The following is a 23,123-nucleotide window of genomic DNA, read 5'->3' as shown; positions in this document are numbered from 1 at the left end:
CGTGCACTGTTGCGACGCCAACGACACTGACAGAACGGTCACATGCCTCGTTGGACAGCCTGAGACCATGACCACCCGTTGAAACTCTGGAGCGTGGGGCGCCGGCCGCCCGTCTCCGGGGTGAGCGCGCCGCCGCTGTTTCAGAGCCATGCTGGACACGGTGCTGCAGTCGAGCCCGCATGGCCTGTCCCAGCCCACCAATCGGCACCAGCTGGACGGCGTGCTGCAGGGCCACCGGCCCGACGAGCCGGCGCACCTCGGTGAGTACGCAGGGAACGGGCCGACCGGGCCCGATCCGATTCGGGCCGAGCCGAGCCGAGCCGAGCCGAGCCGAGCCGAGCCGAGCCGAGCCGAGCCGAGCCGAGCCGAGCCGAGCCGAGCCGAGCCGAGCCGAGCCGAGCCGAGCCGAGCCGAACCGAGCCGAGCCGAACCGAGCCGAGCCGACCCGACTCGACCCGACTCAACCTGACCTGACCTGACCTGACCTTGGTCAGGCTGGGTTTGATGGCGCTTGGTGGGGGGGGGGGGGGTCTTCTGTGGCGCTGTTAGTCAGTTGTTCGTTGTTCGTCGTTCGTTGTTCATTGTTCGTTGTTTGTTGTTCATTGTTCTGTCGGTATGACGGTCGGCTTGCATGCCGTGCTGTTAGCTTGTCGGCGTTGGCTCGGTGACGCTGGGGGTATTATTCAGCCGGCTGGCCGGACCGTTCTGTCTGGTTTGACCGCTCCCGTAACGGCTGTCGGGTCGTTCTCCGACGGCCCGCCCAAAGCCACTGGGCCCGCCTCAGTCGGTGCTGTCCGCCCACCTGTCGGCGTTACCGTCTGAAAGGCTGACCCGCCCGCCGGTGCTGGTCTGTGTGTACAGTCAGACCTGTTTGTCTGCACTTATGTCGCCGCATGCTCGTAGTTCGTCGCATTGCAACTGCAGGACAGCCACGCTGGTGAATTGCAGACCGCGCCGCGAAACATGTCACGTGCCCTGAATGTCCCGGAATAGGCCGGGCAGTGTGCGTCCTAGGCCAGGTCCCAGATCGCCTATTTGCCAGCCGCGTGCGTACTTCTAGCAGCCACCTCGTGCGGTGCCCCTGCTCGAATGCCGCCCAGGCTTAGCCACACGCCACTTCAAAACACGCCGCCTCCATTAGCGCTGACTGTCTTGGCGGTGGTCGGCTCCAGGAAAGCGGCCTCGTTGCCGAGGCGCCGCCCGGTGTTGGACCGCCGTCCGCGCGTGACACGACACGGAGCCGCCGCGGAGCCGCGCGCCCCGTCCCCGGCCCCGGCCCCGGCCCCGGCCCCGGCCCCGGCCCCGGCCCCGGCCCCGGCCCCGGCCCCGGCCCCGGCCCCGGCCCCGGCCCGGCCCGGCCCCGGCCCCGGCCCCGGCCCCAGCCCTGGCCCCGGCCCCGGCCCAGGCCCCGGCCCCGGCCCCGGCCCGGCCCCGGCCCCATCCCCGGCCCCGGCCCCGGCCCCGGCCCCGGCCCGGCTCCGGCCCCGGCCCCGGCCCCGGCCCCGGCCCACGGCCCCGGCCCCCGGCCCCGGCCCGGCTCCGGCCCCGGCCCCCGGCCCCGGCCCCGGCCCCAGTTCGGACCTGCCCCTCCCCCGTCCCCGGCCCCGGTCCGGACCCGCCGCCGGTGTGGGTCGCCTGACCTGGCGTCGTAGCTCCCGCGACACGCGCCGTGCCGCGCCTCCCCCTGTTGCCGCTGCACTTCACGCCGTGCCGCGGCTGAATAGGTCGGGCAGAGGGGGCTCAAACGAAGCCGACACGGCGCGCGGTGGACAATTAGAAGTTTGGCAGCCGAGCCAGTGAGGCGTGCTGAAAAGGCTTGTTGACGAATGGGGCTATTGATGTGGCCTGGGGCGGCGACGTCTGTGCTGAGAACTGTGTCATGGAACATGTTTGCTGTGCAGGCCGGCGGGCTCGTGCGGCAGAATGGCCCTGTGGGCGACCTTTTTGAACAGGAATCTGGCTGCATTGCCAGGCTTTGTGGTTTTAACAGCTTTGAGCTGTGTCCAGATTTGGACACTCGGTTAAGTGTGAAGGCATTGTAAGCCGCTTTAGAGCCTTTTATTGCCACCGTTATTTTTCACAAAAGGAACGCAGCGCTCGCCGTCGGGCACCACTCTATAGAGCGGCAGCGACTGCAGAGGTCATATTAGCGCTCATGGGCTTCGAAGCTGTCCCGGTCGCCCCGCGAGGACGCCCCGAGCCCGCCTCGGCCGCCCGGTGGGGCACCTCGAGCCCGCCCCGGCCGCCCGGCGGGGACGCCTCGAGCCCGCCCCGGCCGCCCGGCGGGGACGCCTCGAGCCCGCCCCGGCCGCCCGGTGGGGACACCTCGAGCCCGCCCCGGCCGCCCGGCGGGGACGTCTCGGCCCCGCCGCGGCTGCCCGGTGAGGACACCCCGACCCCGCCCCGGCCGCCCAGTGGGGACACCTCGAGCCCGCCCCGGCCGTCCGGCGGGGCGCCTCGAGCCCGCCCCGGCCGCCCGGTGGGGACGTCTCGGCCCCGCCGCGGCTACCCGGTAGGGACACCCCGGCCCCGCCCCGGCCGCCCGGCGGGGACGCCCCGACCCCGCCCCGGCCGCCCGCCGGGGACACCTCGACCCCGCCCCGGCCGCGGCCGCCGGTTACGCGATAAGGGCGGGACCCGATCGCCGTCTTGGCCAAGTGTAATTGGGGGCTATCGCGGCCGAACGGGACGGCCGGGCCGACCCGGTTACGAGTAAGGGGAGGGATTGCGTGCCGCGCCCGTGTTAGCCTGCGGCGAGGAGCGGCGCGCGGCGCGGCCGGTGCGCCGAACGGACGGCCCCTTGTGCAGTTTGGTCAATTTTGACGACCGCTGTCAACTGCCGAGGGCGGTCCTGTGATGGGAAATGATGCAGTTCGTCGAATCCCGTTGTCGCGCTGTCGAGCGCGTCATGAGGATTCTGGATTAAGGTCGTATGATGGATAAATACAATGGTTAGGCCTGATTAGTGCCAGGCTGTGTAACGCGAGATATTTTATTTATTTCCTGCGCACGCCTGCAAACACAAACATGAAAGAAAGGATCGCTTCATCCAAGGTATCAGATGCGCCTTCCTTTTTATTTATGATCATTTCCCTTCACTGGCGGTTCGTGTAACGTCCTGGAAAGACTTCTCTGTTGCACAGGTGGTGACAGGGAAGCTCTGGAGCTGTCGAAACGGGTGCGCGTGCTCTGCTGGGTTATGACCCAACCGGCCAACCACGAAAAGAAGGCCAGACACGTCAAGGCCACCTGGGGGCATCGCTGCAACAAACTGATCTTCATGAGCTCCAAAACCGGTGAGGCTCTTGACAAGGTGTGTGTTGCGTTTAACACAGCACGGCCTGGCGCAGTATTTTCTCCTGCCTAGCTCGCCCTTCTCGCTCTTCTCGCCCTTCTAGCTCGCTCTCTTTCTCTCTCTCTCTCTCTTTCTCTCTCTCTCTCTCTCTTTCTCTCTCTCTCTTTCTCTCTCTCTCTTTCTCTCTCTCTCTTTCTCTCTCTCTCTTCCTCTCTCTCCCTCCCTCCCTCCCACGTCATCTTCTTACCTCTACGTTCCAATTTTCGATCACGTGCTGTTTCCTCCCGGCCTGTACATCTGTCTCAACGTCATCCGCCTGTTTCCTCGTCCCGCGCTTCTCTCTTTCAAGGACCTAGTATGACTGAAGCCCTGGTCCTGTCGTCGTGCCCTCGCCGCGCCTGTGTGGACCTAGTACGACCGACGCCCTGGTCCTGTCGTCGTGCCCTCGCCGCGCCTGTGTGGACCTAGTATGACTGACGCCCTGGTCCTGTCGTCGTGCCCTCGCCGCGCCTGTGCGCTCTGGCCAGATCCAGTGTCGCCTCCGCTCCTGATCCCCCTGGCGCGCGAGCCGCGCGGGCGCGCCCCGCCGGGCCACCCAATGCTGGCCAATCTCCCCCATTAGCCCCAGCCGGCGCCAGTCACGTGACCCCCGACGCCGGCACGTGACACGGATCGGGTCGTTATCGGCCCTCCGGTGGCGCTCCCCCGCGGGAGGCGGTGGCGACGGTGCCGCTGTTGGTGACCCGCTGACCCGCCCCGGGCGGTGGCGGTCAGCGGTTACCTGGGCGGTGGCCGGCGAGCCACGTCGCCATGGCAACGGCGTATCGACTGGGCCGGCAGCCGACACTCATCTGCCCCGCTTCGCCATCTCGCTGGCGGGGGAGCCGTGGTGCGGCGCAAGGGCGGAGCGGCCGGGTGAGAAGGGACCCAGGCGGTGCGCTGGCTGCCGCAGGGAACTACACGCAAGCGCAGGCGAACTCACAAACACCTGTGTAGTGGACGTGATTCACGGGTGACGCGCCTGCTTCGCACCCGCCCACTGCGGGATTATCTGTGTCGATGACAGCGGCATGCGTTTCGCCACAGCTGTGAACGGCGGCGCAAATGATCCGACCACCGATTTGGGCCGCCGTAGGCGCTGTCCCCAGCCCCGGTCTGCGGTGTTTGCCGGGCGCCGGCCCGCGCCGCGCCCGCCGCAGCCCACCGCCGACGCGCCAGCCTGCTGACCGGGCGGTGTTGTGGCTCGGCCGGGCGCCGTGTCGGTGTCACGCGATAGGTCACGTTGCGCTATCGCCGCGCATAAAATAGAAATCAGCCGCAGCATGGCGTACCACACCGGTCAGCCATAACACGGAGGCGGCCTTGTCACGTGGTGAACGGGCGAAAGAGGCGGGCAGCGGTCAGGGGTGTTTCACTCCGGAATGAGCTGCTGTCTGCGGAACGACGCGTGTTCTGTCACCTGACATGTGGCCTAGTGGCTGGCGCTCTGCTGTAACCTCTGGCTTATTTGCATTGGATTGGATTGTGATCAGAGATTTGTTTCATCAGATGACGTTTGTTGGCATGCGATGACATGTGAGCTGACGTGACCTCTCGGGTGATCATCATTTGGCTGGCCTACGACGTGACCTGCGACCTGATGGAACCTCAGCGATGATCTGACCCGTGGCATAGCATTTGACCTGACCTTTGACATGGAATTGGATCTGACTTGGGGCTTGACATTTGGTCTGACCTGCGAGCCGCTCTTGGTCAGACCTATAAAACAAACTGCGCCCTTACCTGCGGCCTTGCATAACTTAGCCTGTGTCATTATCTGTGCTGTGACCTTCATCCTGATCTATGCCTTGAACTGCGCCCTGACCTTACCCGGTCTGTGACCTGACCTACGCCCTGACCTACCCACTGGCTCGTGTGTTGACCTGAGGTCGCCTGCCCCCAGACACGACACTGCCGACGGTGGCGCTGAACGTGCAGGAGGGGCGCAACTTCCTCTGGGCCAAGACCAAGGAGGCGTTCCGCTATGTGTACGAACACCACCGGGACGAGGCCGACTGGTTCTACAAGGCCGACGACGACACGTGAGTGTGCGATGTCACGTGACGTGACGTCACCGTGACCGACGGTGAGGAGGGGAAGGAATCTCGTTCAGGGAGTCGCCCTCCGTTGGCCGATCAGAGTAAAGGCACGATACCGGCGAACATGTTCAAACAATGTCGTGGTGGAAGTGCTGCCAGAGGCGAATATAAATCGCCGATCGGACGACATGGCCTTTTTCCGTTTGGGCAGTGCACTGCCGACTGTGGCCAGACCCGGCCGGTAGCGTGTTGGCCAGAATAGGGTGGCCTTGTAAAATTACTTTGGGCGCACGCAAGGCCAACCACTGTGTCTTTTCATTAGCATTGTTTTGCAGATATCAGGTGCCAGTGTCACGGCTTTGTTTGATGACGTCATTGATATTTCCCCGTCGATGTTCCAACGGCGTATTCACTCAGTGCGGCGAGCAGGCTAATTCTAAGGTTACGGAAGGCAATATAACATATTCTCATGCATGTGCGGCGGGTGCAACCACGCCCAAACAATGTTATGAGGCAACTATCAGAAGCCAGTATAAATCGCCGATCGGATGACATGGCACATGAGCATGAGGCATCGCGGCCGGAACTGACTGTGCCGGCTCTGGCTCCAATGTCGGTGGCTTCTTTATTTTATACAGCCTTACAGGTAGATGACACACTAATATGTGACGTACATCAGCAGTGGCACTTGGTCAGAGATAGCTGATGGTTGCATAAATGCGATCGCACGGGTTTGCGGGCCGCATTTATAGACTCATTTGTGTTGTGGTCCGATAGATCAACGTCTTCTGGTCCGTGGATCCCTCCTGCCTGATTTTCTTTCGTCCCCCTTCTTTTCTCTCTCTTAGTTGTTTGTACTTGATTGCCGGTTTTGCTCTGCTTGCCTGTACTTTGAATCCGCGACACGTTTTGCGCAATGTCTGTAGGTTTAACAGCCAGTTCTGCAGGCATGGTCGACTTGGTTAGATGGCGAGGGCGGGTTGACATCTTGAAATCCAGAAATACGCTGTCGGAAAGAAATACGCTGCTCCTTGTTGTTCCTAAAATCCTATTTCATGACTTACTTTGCCACCTGCTAGTGAAAAATGACGACCTTTACATGTCGGGAACATGGACGAACATGTGTCTAATCCCAACCGGCTGCTCCCCCTAGGTACTCGGACGAAACATTCGGTTAGAGCTAATTGCTATGCATCACACAGCTCTGTATAAATACATTTCAACTGCAACATCGCCCAAATCTTGCCGGTAATTAAGCTCATGAAGATGGACACGGGCAGGCTGGTGCGTGACACGAAGGTGCGCGAGAGGCGACGTTTCAAAATGTGTTGGGCTCAAATAAGACTGTAGTAATGGCCTTATTCCTCAGAGAAAAACCAGGATAGTGGAAATATAGAGATGTACATGTATACCATATGTATTATTTTCATATTTTTTCTCCCCGAGGAATAAGGCTATTGCTAATGTCTTTATCTATGTGAACGATGTACCTCGCAGATGCACTAAACAACTTATGTGTTGAACTTGCCCAAACTGGAGGCCGCCAGTGTTTTCAATATCTTAACCTACAATTTCTTATCAGCTAAAAAACGGGCTAGGTAACTGTTTGTAGCTACCAAGATCCGCTAAGACAGGTCGGCTAATTAGTAGAGCACATGTCCAGGATATTTTAGATCATGCGTATTTTGCACCACCTGCTGTGGAAAACCCTTGCAAAAGTATGGAATATATAATATAATTATTCAATAGAAGAAATGAATTCCGCCTGGAGGTTATTTTCCTCTGACACGTGACAGCAGTTACGTCCTCGGACACCTGCTGACAGTTTCGACGGCAGGTGTGGTGGCTCATAATCCGTCGGATTTGGAAGCACTTCGGTCGCTTCGTCGCAAAACACATCACGTTACGCGATGTAGCGCCCAGCTGGTTCATTCCCATTTATGAGCCGTCCGCTGCGAACGGACTATCTTTTATGCACCATTTGTTTTCGTGTGGGCTGGCAGGATTGATGTTCGCTGGTCCGCCCTCTTCCACGTTCCTGCACGGTGAGCCGTTGCGAGCCCTTCGATCGTAATATGTCGACTGAATGTGTGTCAATTATGGGTGAGTCAGTTTCCGCGCATAGCTGAAACACATCGTCGATAAGGCTGAGGGCCGTCGGCTTCGGCCCAGCGAGCTCCGATGCGACGGCGAGCCATTCAGCCGTGGCAGCGTCCTCTCGCGTTCCACCCAACGACGGCCCACTGACAGACGGGCGAGCTGACGACCGGCATCCCATCGGCTACGCAGTCGGGCGACAGCGCTGTCTGGGAAGGCCGCTCACGCTGGGGTGCGTCTGCTCGATCAGGGCTGGCATTGATCTAAGCCGCGTCGCGCGTCAGCTGTCCCCGAGCGCGTCTCGCCGGGCTCGGGGCGCGTCACAGGGGACGCTCGACGGCGGTCTGTTTGTGGTCTGTTTGCGGCGGTCCTCCCGGCAGTGGCCCGTGCTGTCGTCCGCTCCGTCGGCCGTCCGTTCGGCCACCTGGTCGTGCTCCGGCGGTCTTCCGTTCCACCTGTCGTTCGCTCGGCGGCGTCCGTGGTCGCCGCCGTCGCTGTTGTTGGCCGTTGTCAGCGTCCGCTCCTTCGGTCATCCGTCCCTCGGCGGTGTTCCGTCCGTCCGTTCGGCCGGCCGTTCGGTGGCGGTGCTCCGTCCATTTGGCCGGCCGTCCCCCGGCGGTGTTCCGTCCGTTCGGCCGGCCGTCCTCCGGCGGTGTTCTGTCCGTTCGGCTGGCCGTCCCCCGGCGGTGTTCCGTCCGTTCGGCCGGCCGCCCTCCGGTGGTGTTCCGTCCGTTCGGCCGGCCGTTCGGTGGCCCTGCTGTCCGGCCGTTCTCGCTGGTCGGGGCGGCGCCCGCTATTGATCGGCGTCGCCGCCGCGCCCTTAAACGACCGGCCGTCTCCGCTAGCTCAGCACGCGCGCACGTGGCGGCGGGGCGGCCGGCCCGTCCCTCGTCGCCGGGCTCGTCGCGGCCCGTCAGCGGGGCGCGTCGCGTCGGGCGGCCGCCGACGCCGACGCCGCCGACGGTCGGTGGCGCCTCCTCCACGGCGGCGCCGGTCGGTCGGTCGGTTGGCCGGTCGGTCGGTCGGTCGCGCTATTGACCGCCTCGATCACTCCGCACGGCCGGCGGTGTGGCGGCGAGCTGGTGTTGACACGGCCCGTGCTGTGCTGAGCTGCCTGGCGAACGCTGTCACTAGCTGGCGAGGTGCGGCTCACGGTCGCTGGCGGTGAGCTAGTGTTGGCACAGCCCGTGCTGTACTGAGCTGAGCTGGCCGGCCAGCGCTGCCAGCAGCTGGCGAGGCGTGGCTCACGGTCGCTGGCGGCGCTGCCGCGGGGAGGCCGAGCAGAGCTGGGATGGGGGTGGGGGAGAGACAGCCGGTAGTGGTGTCGGTTTCGGAGCACCACGCGAAAGGCAGCCGGGAGTTGGGCGCAGAGATGGCGACTGGAAGCCGGCGGTGGGCGGACCACGATCCCGACTGGGAGGCACTTGATGGCCTGGCCTGGGTGCGGTGCCGAACGCGGACAAGACACCGCGGACTAGCCACGCACCTCCCCTGTCTGTCCACATTATTGCTATGTCGAATGGTTCTTTGTAAAGCATCGTGAATGATTCCACTGGCCAAACAAGTGTGACCTCAACTATGAGGAGGTTTCGACCTGAACGGCCTGGACCGGCCGTCACGCGTCCGTAAGCTTTCACGTACGGGTAAACCAATGCCTTGAAAAGTAAGACGCTATTCAGGAATCATTGGATATGCCAAAACCTAAGCTGGTGGCGGTCGCTAGAAAAGGTTCGAAGTACCATATTTGTCTACTTGTCCGCATGTGTATCTAAGCTTGTCGTTGTTATCACTGGGATTTAACGACGCACTCAGTGGCGGAGATAACATGGCATCTCCTGCCTTTGATCCTGGCAGCAAGGGCGGGCACCGTCAGGAATTAAGCTCCGTAACTCTGGCTTCCCAGACGCGCAGCTTCACTGCATCTGAGCTTCCGAGCGTCTGAGCGTGCCGACGGGACGCGACTCGAGTGGCGCCATCTGGTGGTGCTCCCGCTCCGTAGACGGGCTCTGGTGCCCGGCTCGAACAGATCAGTGGCGCGTGGCACGTGCCGTGTGCCGTCAGTCGGACCTCCGCAGAACCCGCGTATCGGGGGCTCAGGTCAAACGGAGGGTGTGCCGGTGACCTCAGGCCGGGTGGCAGCATGCCGGGTGCAGCTCCATTACCGGGTGCGCACTCTGGTAGTCGGCAGCCGTGTGCGGTCAACAACGTGAACGACATTTGACAGCTGCACTCGGGGTTCTATAAGCGCCGCAGGCGGCGAGCGAGCCGACTGAACTTCGGTGGGAGGTCAGACTGACATCAGGGCTATCGAACAATAGTTCTCAGCTCTGGGCGCTCGATGCCACGTTGCCGGCGCGCCGTGCGTGCTCAGCGCTTGCACCCAGTTTTCATGTGACCCAAATTGCAGGGGTTCGGATGATGTGGCGATGGGGGTGGTGCCAGATGATGATGTGGCGATGGGAGTGGTGCCAGATGTGTGGCTGAGTGATCGGCTTCGATTGGATCGCGCCGATAAGGGGCTGCACCTTGTACGTGAGGCGACGCCAAACTTGGCATCGGTGCCGATAATCCCGGAACTAATTCGCAGTACCCGGATCCCGGATTTTGATAAGCTCAATCTGTTCCATTACACATATGGCGAGAATTTAGGAGTTTCATGCCATCTCTCGCACTCATTCTGGCTAGGATGGCATCCAGGTCGCGGTCCGTTTTAGACAGGTAGCACCAATTCAGGGTACTAATCCCTTTCAGAGGCTGTGCCGTAGGCGTGGAACTCTCAACCTGACCTTCACTGGACTCTTCCTGAGGTGTTGGGAGCGGAGAGGTATCTGGACTCTTCCTTAGGTGTCTCCCGGGAGCGGATGGTCCAGCAACACTCACACGACCATGCTTACTCTTGTGGAGGGGCGTAGAGTCTTTTCGTGCAATCTCCGGATATTTCCAATACCTTTTTGACTGCTCCAGCGCTTTCCCTGTGCTGTCATCGTGACTTCTTAGAAAATTTCGACACTGCGATTCCTTTCAATTCCATAAACTCGGGTATATTTAGGTGCGTTGGCTTCCCAAACAAAGCACATCAGTCACCGAGGATGTCTCAGGACTCCTGGCCAGCCTCATGGGTCATCAGCCACGAGGCACTAGTAGTAACGGCTCCTCAGGACACGCTCGCTCACAAACGCGACCCCGGCCTGCTCCGATGCGAAGGTCGGCATCGCATGCCCTCAGGTACGGTGACCCGTTGCGCTGCGTGCGTGACGAGAGGGCGCGCGAGAGACGAGCTCGAGCTCGGAGTCGTGACACCGTGTGAAACGATGCCGAGCTTAGTTCATACTCGCAGAACGCGGCTGGCTTTTACAAGAATTCACAAGATGCAATCATTTTTTTGTATAAAACCGCGTATCTTTTCCATTTATACGCACCAAACATGGTTTCCTTCTTTTCCGCGTTCCATATATTACCAGCGACACTTTTTAAACACTGTTTTGTATGGGAAAACACAATAGGGATCCCGGAATCGCGAGAGCTTTTTGATTCCGGGATCCGGAATTAATACACTCCCGGGATACATGGCCCGGGATTATCCGTCCTATTTAGCACCTCTCTGCCAATATCGCTAACCTGCAACAGGCAAGATGGTAGGATTGGTAGGCAAGGTCGCGTTATAGCATGTCAGTCAATGAACAGCTGTTGTGTGACCCGATGGTTTTAACCTACGGTGCACGGGAGGCTCGCACATACTGCCGCGTCACGTCCCTCGAGTTGCGGCTCTCTACTATGGGGTTTCTGGCTGCGTGCCCCAAGTGTTACGAATATCTTTTAACTCCGATGCTGCCTACACACAAGATTAAGGTGCTCATTGCCAAGGTGTGGCCTTGCGCGCGTGCCACATGTTGGACTGGGGTCCTCGAGACACCATTACCCAGAGACAAGATTTTGGGGGACAAAGAGATTGTCGCACGACTTTTCCAATTGCGCCCGTTCGACTCTCTAAGTGTGAAAGGTGCACGTTCGGTGCACGCGACTGTCTTTATAGTCGTCTCTCAGAGATTGATGGCGGTACTATCATGGATCACCTATCTGATCCTACCTAAATCCCAATGCAATGCTTTTTCACAAGTCCTGATCAAATACATCAACTGCTACCTATTGTACTATCTTGCACGAGTTTTTTTTAAGCCGCATTCCAGGGTCATTTAAGCTTCGCGTCACATGGTCGCCCTTCTTTAGCACTACTTGTCAGTTCTTTCTTGGTGAACGTGAATGCCGGAATGTATTTCCAAACCATTGGTTCATCATTGCAAATTGTCCATACCGTCGTTCGTAGGTACCTTGACTCTATGCATATTTCCTCGCCCAAGCCCTTTGAGCTTCCGAAGCTGTAAGTAGTTGTCAATAACTGTACCTCGGTTCAGGCACTGAGAGACTTAGACATTAGTTGGCTGGCATATTCCCGAAGTTTTATCCATTTTTAGATTCAAGAATTGCTTTGGCGAATTCTTGCTCAGCACATACCTTCTTTAAACATAAGGATACCAGGGGGAACACGAGTGCCCAAATGTTGTCAATCAACTGCAGCTTACGGTTCCGAATTCTGTTGCGTCTCCTATGGGGCATCATTCAAAGATTACACGCTTCGGAACTTGCAAAGTCGCGTTCAGCAGCATCTAGGCGGATCCGTCTGGACGGGATGATTTATCGCTGAAGGTGGGCTGGCTGCGGTGCAGGTGGCGTGGGTGTGCCGCAGCTCTGACCTGCGGCCCGGACTAGGGCGTCGGGTGGAGCGCGGTCCACCCGCGGTCTCCCGTCCACCCGCTCCCAGCTGCCCGTCTCCGCGGGTGATCCGCGCGGCGCCCGACGCGCCGCGGGCCTCCGCGTGGTGGGATCGAGGAGGCTCCCCTCCCCTGGTGCATTGTCTGGTCGGCTGCGCTGGCCTGGTCGTTATTGCCCCAGCTGGTCATACCACTGCTGGGTGCTCCCTGTTACGCTAGAATTCGTCTGCGGTAGACCTCGGGCCTAAAGAGACTGGTCATTCCGAGCAGGTGGACATACCAGAAGCGGAGCATGCAGAAACCACACGCTATTTCTACGCGTGAAGATGAAGCCTTTCCTCGCGCGTTCTTTCGTTAACCTTCCACGGTCCCCGACCGCCACTGCCCTTGAACAGTCAAGACCCTGTTCTCAAGTCACGCCGACCCGTCAGTAATGCGCGCGTGCCCTGGGGGGCGTTCCCCATTACCAACAGCCGTCCACAAGCTGCAACCTATAATGTCAGAGGTAAGTGCGTCGCAACAGCTCCTGCGGCTTGGAGGTTGGTCGCTTATACATGGCGTAGGTACTTGCGACGTCATAGGTAGCAACTCAAGTAGGTACTTTGCCAATGCGCACGTGACCTGGTGTTGGCAGGTACGCCATCATGGAGAACATGCGCTTCATGCTGGAGCCGTACTCGCCCAACGACGCGCTGTACTTCGGGTGCAAGTTTAAGCCGTTCACCAAACAGGGATACATGAGCGGCGGTGCAGGTTGGTCTCCCCCTCCTCCTCCCCCCCCCCCCCCCCCCCCCCCGGCGGCCGGCGATCCTTATGTCCGATGTCTGTTGTCCAGTGTGCGCTTCTTCATGTCCGAAATCCGACGGGAGGGGTTTGATGCCCGGACTCGGTATCCGATGTTTGTCTTCGGCGTTCCAGACCTGATGTCCCACGTCCGACATCCGAAGTCCGATGCGCGATGTCGCACGCGCTCATGTCCGATGTCCCTCCGCCGATGTCGAATAACGTCCCGGAGCGGCGGCGGTCGCACACCGCCCGACGACGAACCTCCGTTTTCGCCAGTTTATCGGCTGTCTGCACGCCTGGCGCGGATGTGACGGGTGATGTGATGTGCCTTGACAGGATGTAACGGAGACGTGACGCGTGCCGTCCCTCCTTTAACCGCCGCCGGGCCGCGTGCTGCTCTGTGCTTTCCTGCACGCTATCAGCTGGTTATCCTGCAGCGGGCCTCCGCCGCCGGTAGCTGTGGACACCCGTTCCTGCATGCTTTGAATGTACTGTCCGATCCGACAGTTGAGGATCGACGTACCGGTCGCAAGGTTCGTTGAAAACGAACAAAATACTTAGAGTATACCACCTGCAAGTTCAAGTATACGGACTAAACAAGACAGCATGGCTTGGGAAACTTCTGATTTATTGCCTTATGATTGTGGTCCCCTTCATCGCTTGCGTGGGAAACAGGGATCAGGTTCGTGCGGTGATCATCCGGTTCTTCTAAGGTAAATCGATTAAGTCCGAGGGCTCGGTAACTGTTATTGGAAGTTGGTGTAGCCGAGTTGGGAAGGCTTTCACACCAGAGCTGAGAGGATTTCAGTTTCCGATAGTCTCAGGTGGCCAACCTATGAGGCTCGTTCTCAGGGGACCGCACTGCGAAGAGACGGGAAGTGGGCTGCCCGCTGGGCTGTACCATAGATTTTCGGTGCTGATAAAGTTCAGCTTAATCCAGTCAGAACTTGAGCATCGCTGAGAACAATGTCACCGGCCTTCCGCACATTTCGCAAGCGTGCGCCGGGTCGCGCGTCGAACGGCGAGCTGTGGTGGCCGCGCCGGGCTGCGCGTCGAGCGGCGAACGGTGGTGGCCGCGCCGGGCAGCGCGTCGAGCGGCGAGCTGTGGTGGCCGCGCCGGGCAGCGCGTCGAGCGGCGAGCTGTGGTGGCCGCGCCGGGCCGCGCGTCGAGCGGCGAGCGGTGGTGGCCGCGCCACGCCGCGCGTCGAGCGGCGAGCTGTGGTGGCCGCGCCGCGCCACGCGTCGAGCGGCGAGCGGGGGTGGCCGCGCCACGCCGCGCGTCGAGCGACGAGCGGGGGTGGCCGCGCCGCGCCGCGCATCGAGCGGCGAGCGGTGGTGGCCGCGCCGCGCCGCGCCGCGCGCCGGCCAAGGTCAGGTCCGCCGCTCTGTTGACGCGGGAGGCGGTCCGGTCCGCCCGCAGCAGCCGCACGCCGTTGGCTTATCGACAGGCCGGGCCAGAGCGACGCTGCGCGGCTCAGGCCGTCGGCGGGGGTACGTCAGCCCGCGTTACGCTCCGCAGCTCGGCCGTGTTCCGTGACGGTTGGCTGCAGCGTCGGCGCCGCTCCAGTCCGACGCTGCGCGACCCCGGCCGTCGGTGGGGTGGCACGTCAGTCCGCGTCACGCCCCTCAGCGCGGCCGCGTTCCGTGACGGTGGGCTGCAGCGTCGGCACCGCTCCAGTCCGACGATAGCGGCCCGCTCATCTCGCCGCCCGCAGCCGCTCCGTGTGGCCGCCTCTGCCCCGCCCCCCCCCCCCCTCTCTCACCCCTGACCGCTTCCTATGACTGCTCTGCGCGATTTGTCTTTGCAGCCGTTCTTTATGACCGTCCATGTCACCAAACCCTGCTATCGACGCTGTCTCGATTTGACACTCCTCGTGGGCGCTATCTATTGCAATTGCTTCCTGTGACTGCCCCTGTGGTCGTCGCCCGGTGACCGCCTCCCGTGACTGCTCCCCGTAACAATCTCCGTGACCGCTCTCCGTGGCCGCCCGCCTTGAACGCTTCTCGAAACCACACCCGCGGCCGCTCGACCGGCCGTGACCACCCCGTGAGCGCTCCCCGTAACCACCCCGTGACACTGTCACCGCTCCCCGTAACCACCCCGTGACACTGTCACCGCTCCCCGTAACCACCCCGTGACACTGTCACCGCTCCCCGTAACCACCCCGTGACCGGTCCCCGTAACCATCCCGCGACCGCTCCCCGTGACTTCCCTCCTCCTCGCAACCGGCCTCCATAACGCCCCGCGACCGCCCCCCGTAACCGTCCCCATAACCACCCCGTGACGGATCCTCATAACCACCTCGTGACGGGTCCCCAACCACCCCGTGACGGGTCCCCATAACCACCCCGTGACGGATCCCCACAACCACCTCGTGACGGGTCCCCATAACCACCCCATGACGGGTCCCCGTAACACCCCGTGACGGGTCCCCATAACCACCCCGTGACGGATCCCCATAACCACCTCGTGACGGGTCCCCATAACCACCCCATGACGGGTCCCCATAACCACCCCGTGACCGGTCCCCATAACCACCCCGTGACGGGTCCCCATAACCACCTCGTGACGGGTCCCCATAACCACCCCGTGACGGGTCCCCATAACCACCCCGTGACGGATCCCCATAACCACCTCGTGACGGGTCCCCATAACCACCCCATGACGGGTCCCCGTAACCACCCCGTGACGGGTCCCCATAACCACCCCGTGACGGGTCCCCATAACCACCCCGTGACCGGTCCCCATAACCACCCCGTGACGGGTCCCCATAACCACCCCGTGACGGGTCCCCATAACCACCCCGTGACGGGTCCCCGTAACCACCCTGTGACCGGTCCCCATAACCACCCCGTGACGGGTCCCCATAACCACCCCGTGACGGGTCCCCGTAACCACCCCGTGACGGGTCCCCGTAACCATCCCTGCGACCGCTCCCCGTGACTTCCCTCCTCCTCGTGACCGCCGCCGGTGACGGCACCCCGTGACCGCCGCCCGTGACGACACCCCGTGACCGCCGCCCGTGACGGCACCCCGTGACCGCTGCCCGTGACGGCACCCCGTGACCGCAGGGTACGTGCTGAGCCGGGAGGCGCTGCGGCGCTTCGTCACGATTGGCCTGAATGACCCGACCAAGTGCAAGAAAGAGCACGGCGGTGCCGAGGACGTGGAAATGGGTGAGCTGGAGAACGGACTGCTGTGGGCAGAGGGAGGGGCGCCGGCTGATGGCTACTCCGTACTTTTGCAAAAGCAAGGCGTTCAGCCCCCAGCTTTGTCGCCTTTTGACTGCTGCAAAAGTCGTATTGGTACTTGTTGAATTGCGTGTTGAAGAAGACAACATTGCGTGTTGTGTGAGAGAACTTCTAAAAGTCGCTGTTCTTTTTTATCTTGGGAGATGCGTTCCTCCGCTATTGAGAGCAAAATCTGTGGGGCGCGGGGGTGCTGGCTCAACGAAGACGGGCTGCTTTGTATCCAACGACCGTCATCACCTCATCCCCTCTCACGTGTATTTCAACTTGTTTTCCTATTCGACGGGCTTACCTTGACTCGCCTGTATAAAGACACTTGTTTCACGCCATATGTTGCCAAGCATTTTGAACTAACGCTGAAAGAGCTCTTCAGCACAGGTACCTGCATGCGCCGTCGGCTTCAAGTGTTTTCGTTTTCACGGCGGCAGTGAAATGAAATGAAATGATCGTGTGCGAGAAATGTAATCCAACCTGTCGCCAGGGATAAACGCTGATTTCAACACGGCCCGCCGGCTGTTGATGTCATGCACTTGAAATAGGCTTAAAAAGGCGCCAAGGTGAAGACCGATGTATCATTCAAGCGATAGATCATAAACCGTTATCGCCCCTTGACTGGCGCGTTCTGTTGTGACCTTTCCTTTTTGACCTTTTGATGACCTTTTTGTCGTGACGTCACGGTCGTGCGGCCCGGCAGGCAAGTGTATGGAGCGTCTGAACGTGACGGCCGCCGACAGCCGAGACAACGAGGGCCGCTACCGCTTCTTCCCCTTCACGCCCGAGAGCCACCTGGTGGCCGAGAAGTTCCCCAAGAGCTTTTGGTACTGGAAGTACATCTACTACCCACAGAAGAAGGTGAGCGGGTGCAGCGGAAGAGCGAAGGGGGGGGGGGGTGAAGTTATGCCACGTATCCTGCCTGTTGGGTCTGGGCGTCGTCCCCGTTTGCAGAGGCGTCACGTCTGATTGTGAATTGAAGCGCGTGCGGTATGTCCTGTTACGGACGTCGTGACATTTGAGCTGTCATCTGTTGATACATCTCTTAACATGTGAAGCGTCAGTTGTTAGTGTGAGTTGCGCACTGTGGGGCCTGCACGGAGATGACGCTGTTTGTATTGAAGGGACCTTACGTCCGTTACAATACCTATCAACCGAAGTAATAGGATAACGTTCTTTCGGCAACGTGCGCGGGTCATGGATCCATCCATGTTAGGGCGTTTTTAACGACTAATATCGAATACAAACTATCAGGGCAGCTAGAGACATGAAACAGGTTGTACGGCTGAGGCCAATGGCGCCGTCAACAAATTACTGAGTGGTCTCAACGCTGACGATCGCCAAGCGCGCAATGGCAGACCGGCGCGGTCAATGCTACCTCACAAACTACCAATGCTACCAGTGACGGCGCGGTCAATGCTGCCTCTTCGGGAGCTGGCCACAGAAACAACACCTTGTGACATGGACCGAATTCCATTGGGTCGTAAACAGGCTTGTAGGTCGGTTAGTGTCAACATTAGCCGTCTGAAACATAAACGTTTCCCAATAAATTCGTCAAAGTCACTTGAAGCGTAAACTGTCCAAGTTTAATGACCTCGTCGTTTAAATTTGTCAGGTCTTGGTAGACTCAAAACCTGCCAATGGCTACGTCACCTTACCTTGACCAGCAATGCCGTTTTACAGTCCGTGAATCCGCGCAAATTTGTGTTAATTGTGAATCTGTACACAAACGCTAAACACCGGTTTATTGGTCACGACCGAACGCTAAACAAACCAGTTAAACGTCGCGGAACGCTACTAAACTGTGCGACGTTTGGCGCAGTGTGCACATATGTCGGCTGAGTTCATGAAAAAGTATCTTTCCAGTGTATTGACAAATCCCATTCGTATTGGCTCCCAAGAGCCAACCGACTGCATTCGGTGGCGTGGCAGACGAAGGAGCGGGGGGGGGGGGGGGGGGAGGAGGGGCAAGAGCACGTCTATTATCACCTCGCTTGTCGCTCGCTCCAAACGACTCACTGGCGTTGTGCCTGTGCCGCTGGTCTGCGTGTTGAGCTAAATTTGTTTTGACCGTCTACTTGCTGTGGATAGGGTCCACTTATTGCGGTTTGGGGACGCGGGAGAGTGCTAAACAGCTTTATGGCCACTAATTATGCCCACTTCGTGTTATCGGCGCTTTATGACGCTATAATTAGGCGCACGCAGTCCCTGTGCAAGGTTTTTCCATCAAAGTCTGGTTGGACGCTGTCAGCGAATGTGCAATTCGTATAGGACGGGACTGGCACAGAATGAAATCCGTCTACGACCAAGATTCTGTAATAACACAGTACTGATAGCCTTAGATAGAATTCTACGTATCATGACCAGGAGAGTGGAACGATCCATGCATTGATATTTCGGCTTTTCCAGCTATCTTTCCATGCTCCTGGCTATTATATGAGGAATAAGGCTATTAGGACGGTCTTATCCCATGTGTTCCTCGCAAATGCACTTCACAGCTTACGCAAGACTCTGTGACGGCGTGTTTTGAATCGGACGCGACGGCTTGCGGAAGTGAGCGGCAGTTTCCTAAACGCGTACCTTACGGCACCGATCGGCTCGGGAGCTTGACCGAAGCCGGTAGCCGACGACAGCGCGCAGAGAAGCGCGACGGATGCTCATCCGTTCACCCGCGGCTCGAGCTGCCCGATAGCTTGTGTACGGTGCGAGGCCCCTGTGCCATGGTACCCACCCGATCGGCCCACCATGCAGGGCCTCTGGTCGGCCGGGCTCGGGACAGGTGCCCAGCAGTCATCAGCGGCAGGCAGGCGGCGCTGTCAGCGGTGTCTCCGCCGCCAGCGGACTCAGAGAACATCCCGACACCAACGCCCTGCCCACGTAGCGGAGGTTTCCGTCCGCCTGCTTACGCATTAGGCTCGGCTTTGTTTCACTACCGTGCGCGATGTTAGCGCCCTCTGCGTTAGGAGCCTGCGTGGCTCGTGACTGGTTTGCGTGACCAGGCCGGACAGTGGCGCGGGGTTCAGACGCCTGGTGGTGGGATGGTGAGGTGAGCAGATGGTGAGGTGGGCAGATGATGTGGTAAACAGATGTTGAGATGAACAGATAGTGAGGTGAGCAAACGGTGACGTGGGCAGATGGTGAGGCGATCAGATGGTGAAGTGGGCAGAAGGTGAGATGGGCAGGTGGTCAGGAGAGCAGATAATGAGGTTGGTAGGTGGTGAGGTAAACAGATGCTGAGATGAACAGATAGTGAGGTGAGCAAATGGTGAGGTGATCAGATGTTGAGGTGACCAGATAGTGAGGTGAACAGATGGTGAGGTAAGCAGATGTTCAGGTGAGCAAACGCTGCGCTGGTTGAGTGGCCTGGTGGTCAACACAGAGGAGTTGGCAGGTCCGTCCTGGTGGGACGTTCCGGCAATACACATCCGACGGCGGGCCACCGTGGCGGGGCGCGCGATCTGAAAATACTTCACGCATATATGCGTGTAGACAGATCAACGAGCGAGCAGATCTATCCACACGTGTTTCTCCTGCACACCATGTATAGAACATGTTAAGAAGTAGCTTGTACGCGTCCGTGTAACAGCACTCTTCTGAACTCCACCTGTATCGTTCCAGGGCATGGGGTGCTGCTCCGACTCGGCCATCAGCTTCCACTACGTGCCGCCCAACCTGATGTACACCATCGAATACCTGGTGTACCACCTGAAGCCGTACGGCGTGCGAACGCAGCTGGTACCCGGCCCGCCGCCTGACCGCGCCGTCATCCCCGCCGGCGCCAACTTCTCACAGCAGGCGCTGGCGGCGCTGCCGACCGACACGCCGTCTGGCGGCCGGACGCCGGCGCTGACCGCGCCCGCCGCCTCGACGCGGAGACTGGCGACGTCGCCAGTGAGGCGCGCCACGGCGCGGGCCGGTGCGGCCACGCCGGCGACGCGGGCCAAGCGGTCGGTGGGCCCGTCCGCGGCCGGTGCGTCGGTCCCGGCGGCGCAGCCCGGCGCCGCCCCGTCCGACGGCGCCCGCTCCCCAGCTGCGAGTCGGCGCCGGGCGGCCGGCGAGGCGACCTCGGCAGCGGCCCGCACCGCGCCGAACGGAGCCTGTCTCTCCGCCCCGGCCGGCGCCAGCGGAGGCGCCCGCCGCCACCGCGCGGCCCGTGGGGAGAAGGTGGACACCCAGCGGCGCGCCAGACGCGGCGCGAACTCCCCGGTCGCGAGCGCCGACCCGGGCCTCGGGGCGGCCTCCTCGAAGCGGGACGCCCGAGATCCCCCGCAGTGCACCGGCGGCGACTCACACCGCTCGTGCATCACTGTCTAATCATACTGAGTCAGGGCGGCGGCCCGCACAAGTAGCGCAGTTTGGTCAGAGCAAGTCAGGGCCGCTGTCCGGTCGGACGGAGCCAGTGTCATTGTCTCGTCAGACCAAGACTTCGCCACTCGCAAGTCAGACCAGGTCAGGGCAGGTGTCTGGTCAGACCAAGTCAGGGACGCCGTTTGGTCAGACCGAATCAGGGTCGCCGTCTAGTCGGAAGCAGCCTGCGACGCCGGCGCAGATGGGTGTCCAGGCCGAGTCTGGGCAGACGTCTGGCCAGCCGGAGACGAGGCGAAGGCCTACAAAGCGCGCTTGAGTGGCGCGTGGTCCTACCGCTCGCTACGCCGGTGGTAGACGCGGTCCCTCTCCGAAATGGTTTCATCGGGGGCGCTCCTGGACGCGTAGGTCGCAGTAGGTCGTCATAGGTGGAGCGGCAGACGGTAGCGAAAGTGCGGGTGTGGTATTCACATGGACCGGAGTCGGAGATGAAGGTGGTGGCGGTCACCGATGTGGCGTCATGGCGTAACTGGGAAGTCATTATGCCGCCGACGCCGGCGGCAGTGGTCGCAACCGGCGACCCGCTTTTCACCCAGGGAGCTCTTCACGGTGAGTCACGCGCACACGTGCAATGAGGTGGAGCACCGTTTTCGTGATGCTGAGTGCTGTGTTTGTCTAGTTACCCTCAACATTCCAGCGTGACGGTCGTGTTAACATCACCAGTGTTCTGGTGTTTCCGTTGTGTTCTAGCTTGCGTTGTTTGCGTGAAGAGACGCGCTGTTTCACCTGGCGAGAACGGCTCGTGGTGTGTTCTGCCCTGCTCGCTCGGGCGGGGGGTGTTACAAATAATCTGTGCCAATGATGCGCCGGTCGTTGCGCGCGCCCGTGTGCCGTGTGTGACGTGAGCCCGGCGAGCTGTGCCGGCGCCGCCCGCTCGGTGCGTCGCAACGCTTAACAGCCGGCTGGGCCCCGCCGGCGCGTGCGGCGGGCGGTAGGCTCGGCGACCGCCAGCCGGGTACCTGGCGAGGCCGGCAGAGGCGTCGGTGACGGCGGCGGCGTGGTGTGACGGGCGCCGGGCGGCATCAGGGTGGGCCAGGCGATCGGGCCTGGCGCCACTGAGGCCCCGAAACTCGGCCCAGGCAGCAGGCCGCTCTGGCTATGGCTGTGGCCCCGTGCTTGTGCGGCGTTGAAATGTGACTTGTCCACATATCAATAAATTGACGGTTTGTAGCCTGTTCTTTTCGCTGCTCCCGTTAGGTTCAACAAGGGGGAGCTCACTGGCCGTGGAACTGAAACACGGCTCGAGCTGTTCCGTTGGTTTAACTCGCGACCTCGAGTCAGGAGTCCCCATGCCCCGCGGACGCGGATCATGTGCCCGTGCCCACGCCCGTGAATCAGCGCTTTACATCAAAGCCAGGCGGGCGTCTTCATGCATCCTTTCTGGCCCTCGGCGTTATTCCCTCCGCTGTTGGTCGCATCCACGCGGACCAAGTCAGCACACGGCGGTCTACTGTCTCCGCCCACGCGGACCGGGTCAGCACATGATGGTCTACTGTCTCCGCCCACGCGGACCGGGTCAGCACACGGCGGTCTACTGTCTCCGCCCACGCGGACCGGGTCAGCACACGGCGGTCTACTGTCTCCGCCCACGCGGCCTGGGGTCAGCACATGATGGTCTACTGTCTCCGCCCACGCGGGCCGGGGGTCGGCACATGATGGTCTACTGTCCCCGTCCATGCGGGCCGGGGGTCAGCACACGGCGGTCTACTGTCTCCGCCCACGCGGCCTGGGGTCAGCACATGATGGTCTACTGTCCCCGTCCATGCGGGCCGGGTCAGCACACAGCGGTCTACTGTCTCCGCCCACGCGGCCTGGGGTCAGCACATGATGGTCTACTGTCTCCGTCCATGCGGGCCGGGTCAGCACACAGCGGTCTACTGTCTCCGCCCACGCGGCCTGGGGTCAGCACATGATGGTCTACTGCCTCCGTCCATGCGGGCCGGGTCAGCACACAGCGGTCTACTGTCTCCGCCCACGCGGCCTGGGGTCAGCACATGATGGTCTACTGTCCCCGTCCATGCGGGCCGGGCCAGCACACAGCGGTCTACTGTCTCCGTCCACGCGGCCTGGGGTCAGCACATGATGGTCTACTGCCTCCGTCCACGTGGCCTGGGGTCAGCACACGGCGGTCTGCTGTCTCCGGAGCGGGTCTCGGAGCGTACCAGGCGCAGTCGGAGCTGAATCAGGGGGCACCGATCCTATCCTGCCCAGAGCTGTCCCGCGACCCCAGCCCCGGCGAGGGGAGGAGGTCAGCTCCGCGACCCCAGCCCCGGCGAAGGGAGGGGGCCAGCTTCGCGACCCCAGCCCCGGCGAAGGGAGGCCAGCTCCGCGACCCCAGCCCCGGCGAAGGGAGGGGGCCAGCTTCGCGACCCCAGCCCCGGCGAAGGGAGGGGGCCAGCTCCGCGACCCCAGCCCCGGCGAAGGGAGGCCAGCTCCTCGTCACGGGCTCCAGGCGGTGGGGAGGAGGCCAGCCCCGCGTCACGGGCTCCAGGC

At 61.1% G+C, this 23,123-nt stretch overlaps 1 protein-coding gene across 1 annotated transcript in view; it reads left to right on the top strand.

Annotated features, from left to right (window-relative positions):
• The window catches only part of LOC119090058 (glycoprotein-N-acetylgalactosamine 3-beta-galactosyltransferase 1), a 56,835-nt gene that overhangs the window by 32,084 nt on the left and 1,628 nt on the right, over positions 1-23,123 (top strand). Inside the window, exons 4-10 of the mRNA XM_037212852.1 lie at positions 145-260; positions 3,144-3,296; positions 5,238-5,376; positions 12,874-12,992; positions 16,098-16,202; positions 16,969-17,126; positions 19,884-20,077. Of these exons, the coding sequence (XP_037068747.1) occupies positions 145-260; positions 3,144-3,296; positions 5,238-5,376; positions 12,874-12,992; positions 16,098-16,202; positions 16,969-17,126; positions 19,884-20,077 (984 nt within the window). The remainder of the gene's footprint in view (positions 1-144; positions 261-3,143; positions 3,297-5,237; positions 5,377-12,873; positions 12,993-16,097; positions 16,203-16,968; positions 17,127-19,883; positions 20,078-23,123) is intronic.

This window comes from Pollicipes pollicipes, unplaced genomic scaffold (genome assembly GCF_011947565.3).
Source record: "Pollicipes pollicipes isolate AB1234 unplaced genomic scaffold, Ppol_2.1 Scaffold_3087;HRSCAF=3621_pilon_pilon_pilon, whole genome shotgun sequence".
NCBI lineage: Eukaryota > Metazoa > Arthropoda > Thecostraca > Pollicipedomorpha > Pollicipedidae > Pollicipes > Pollicipes pollicipes.
This window is presented reverse-complemented; position numbering and strand designations above follow the sequence as displayed.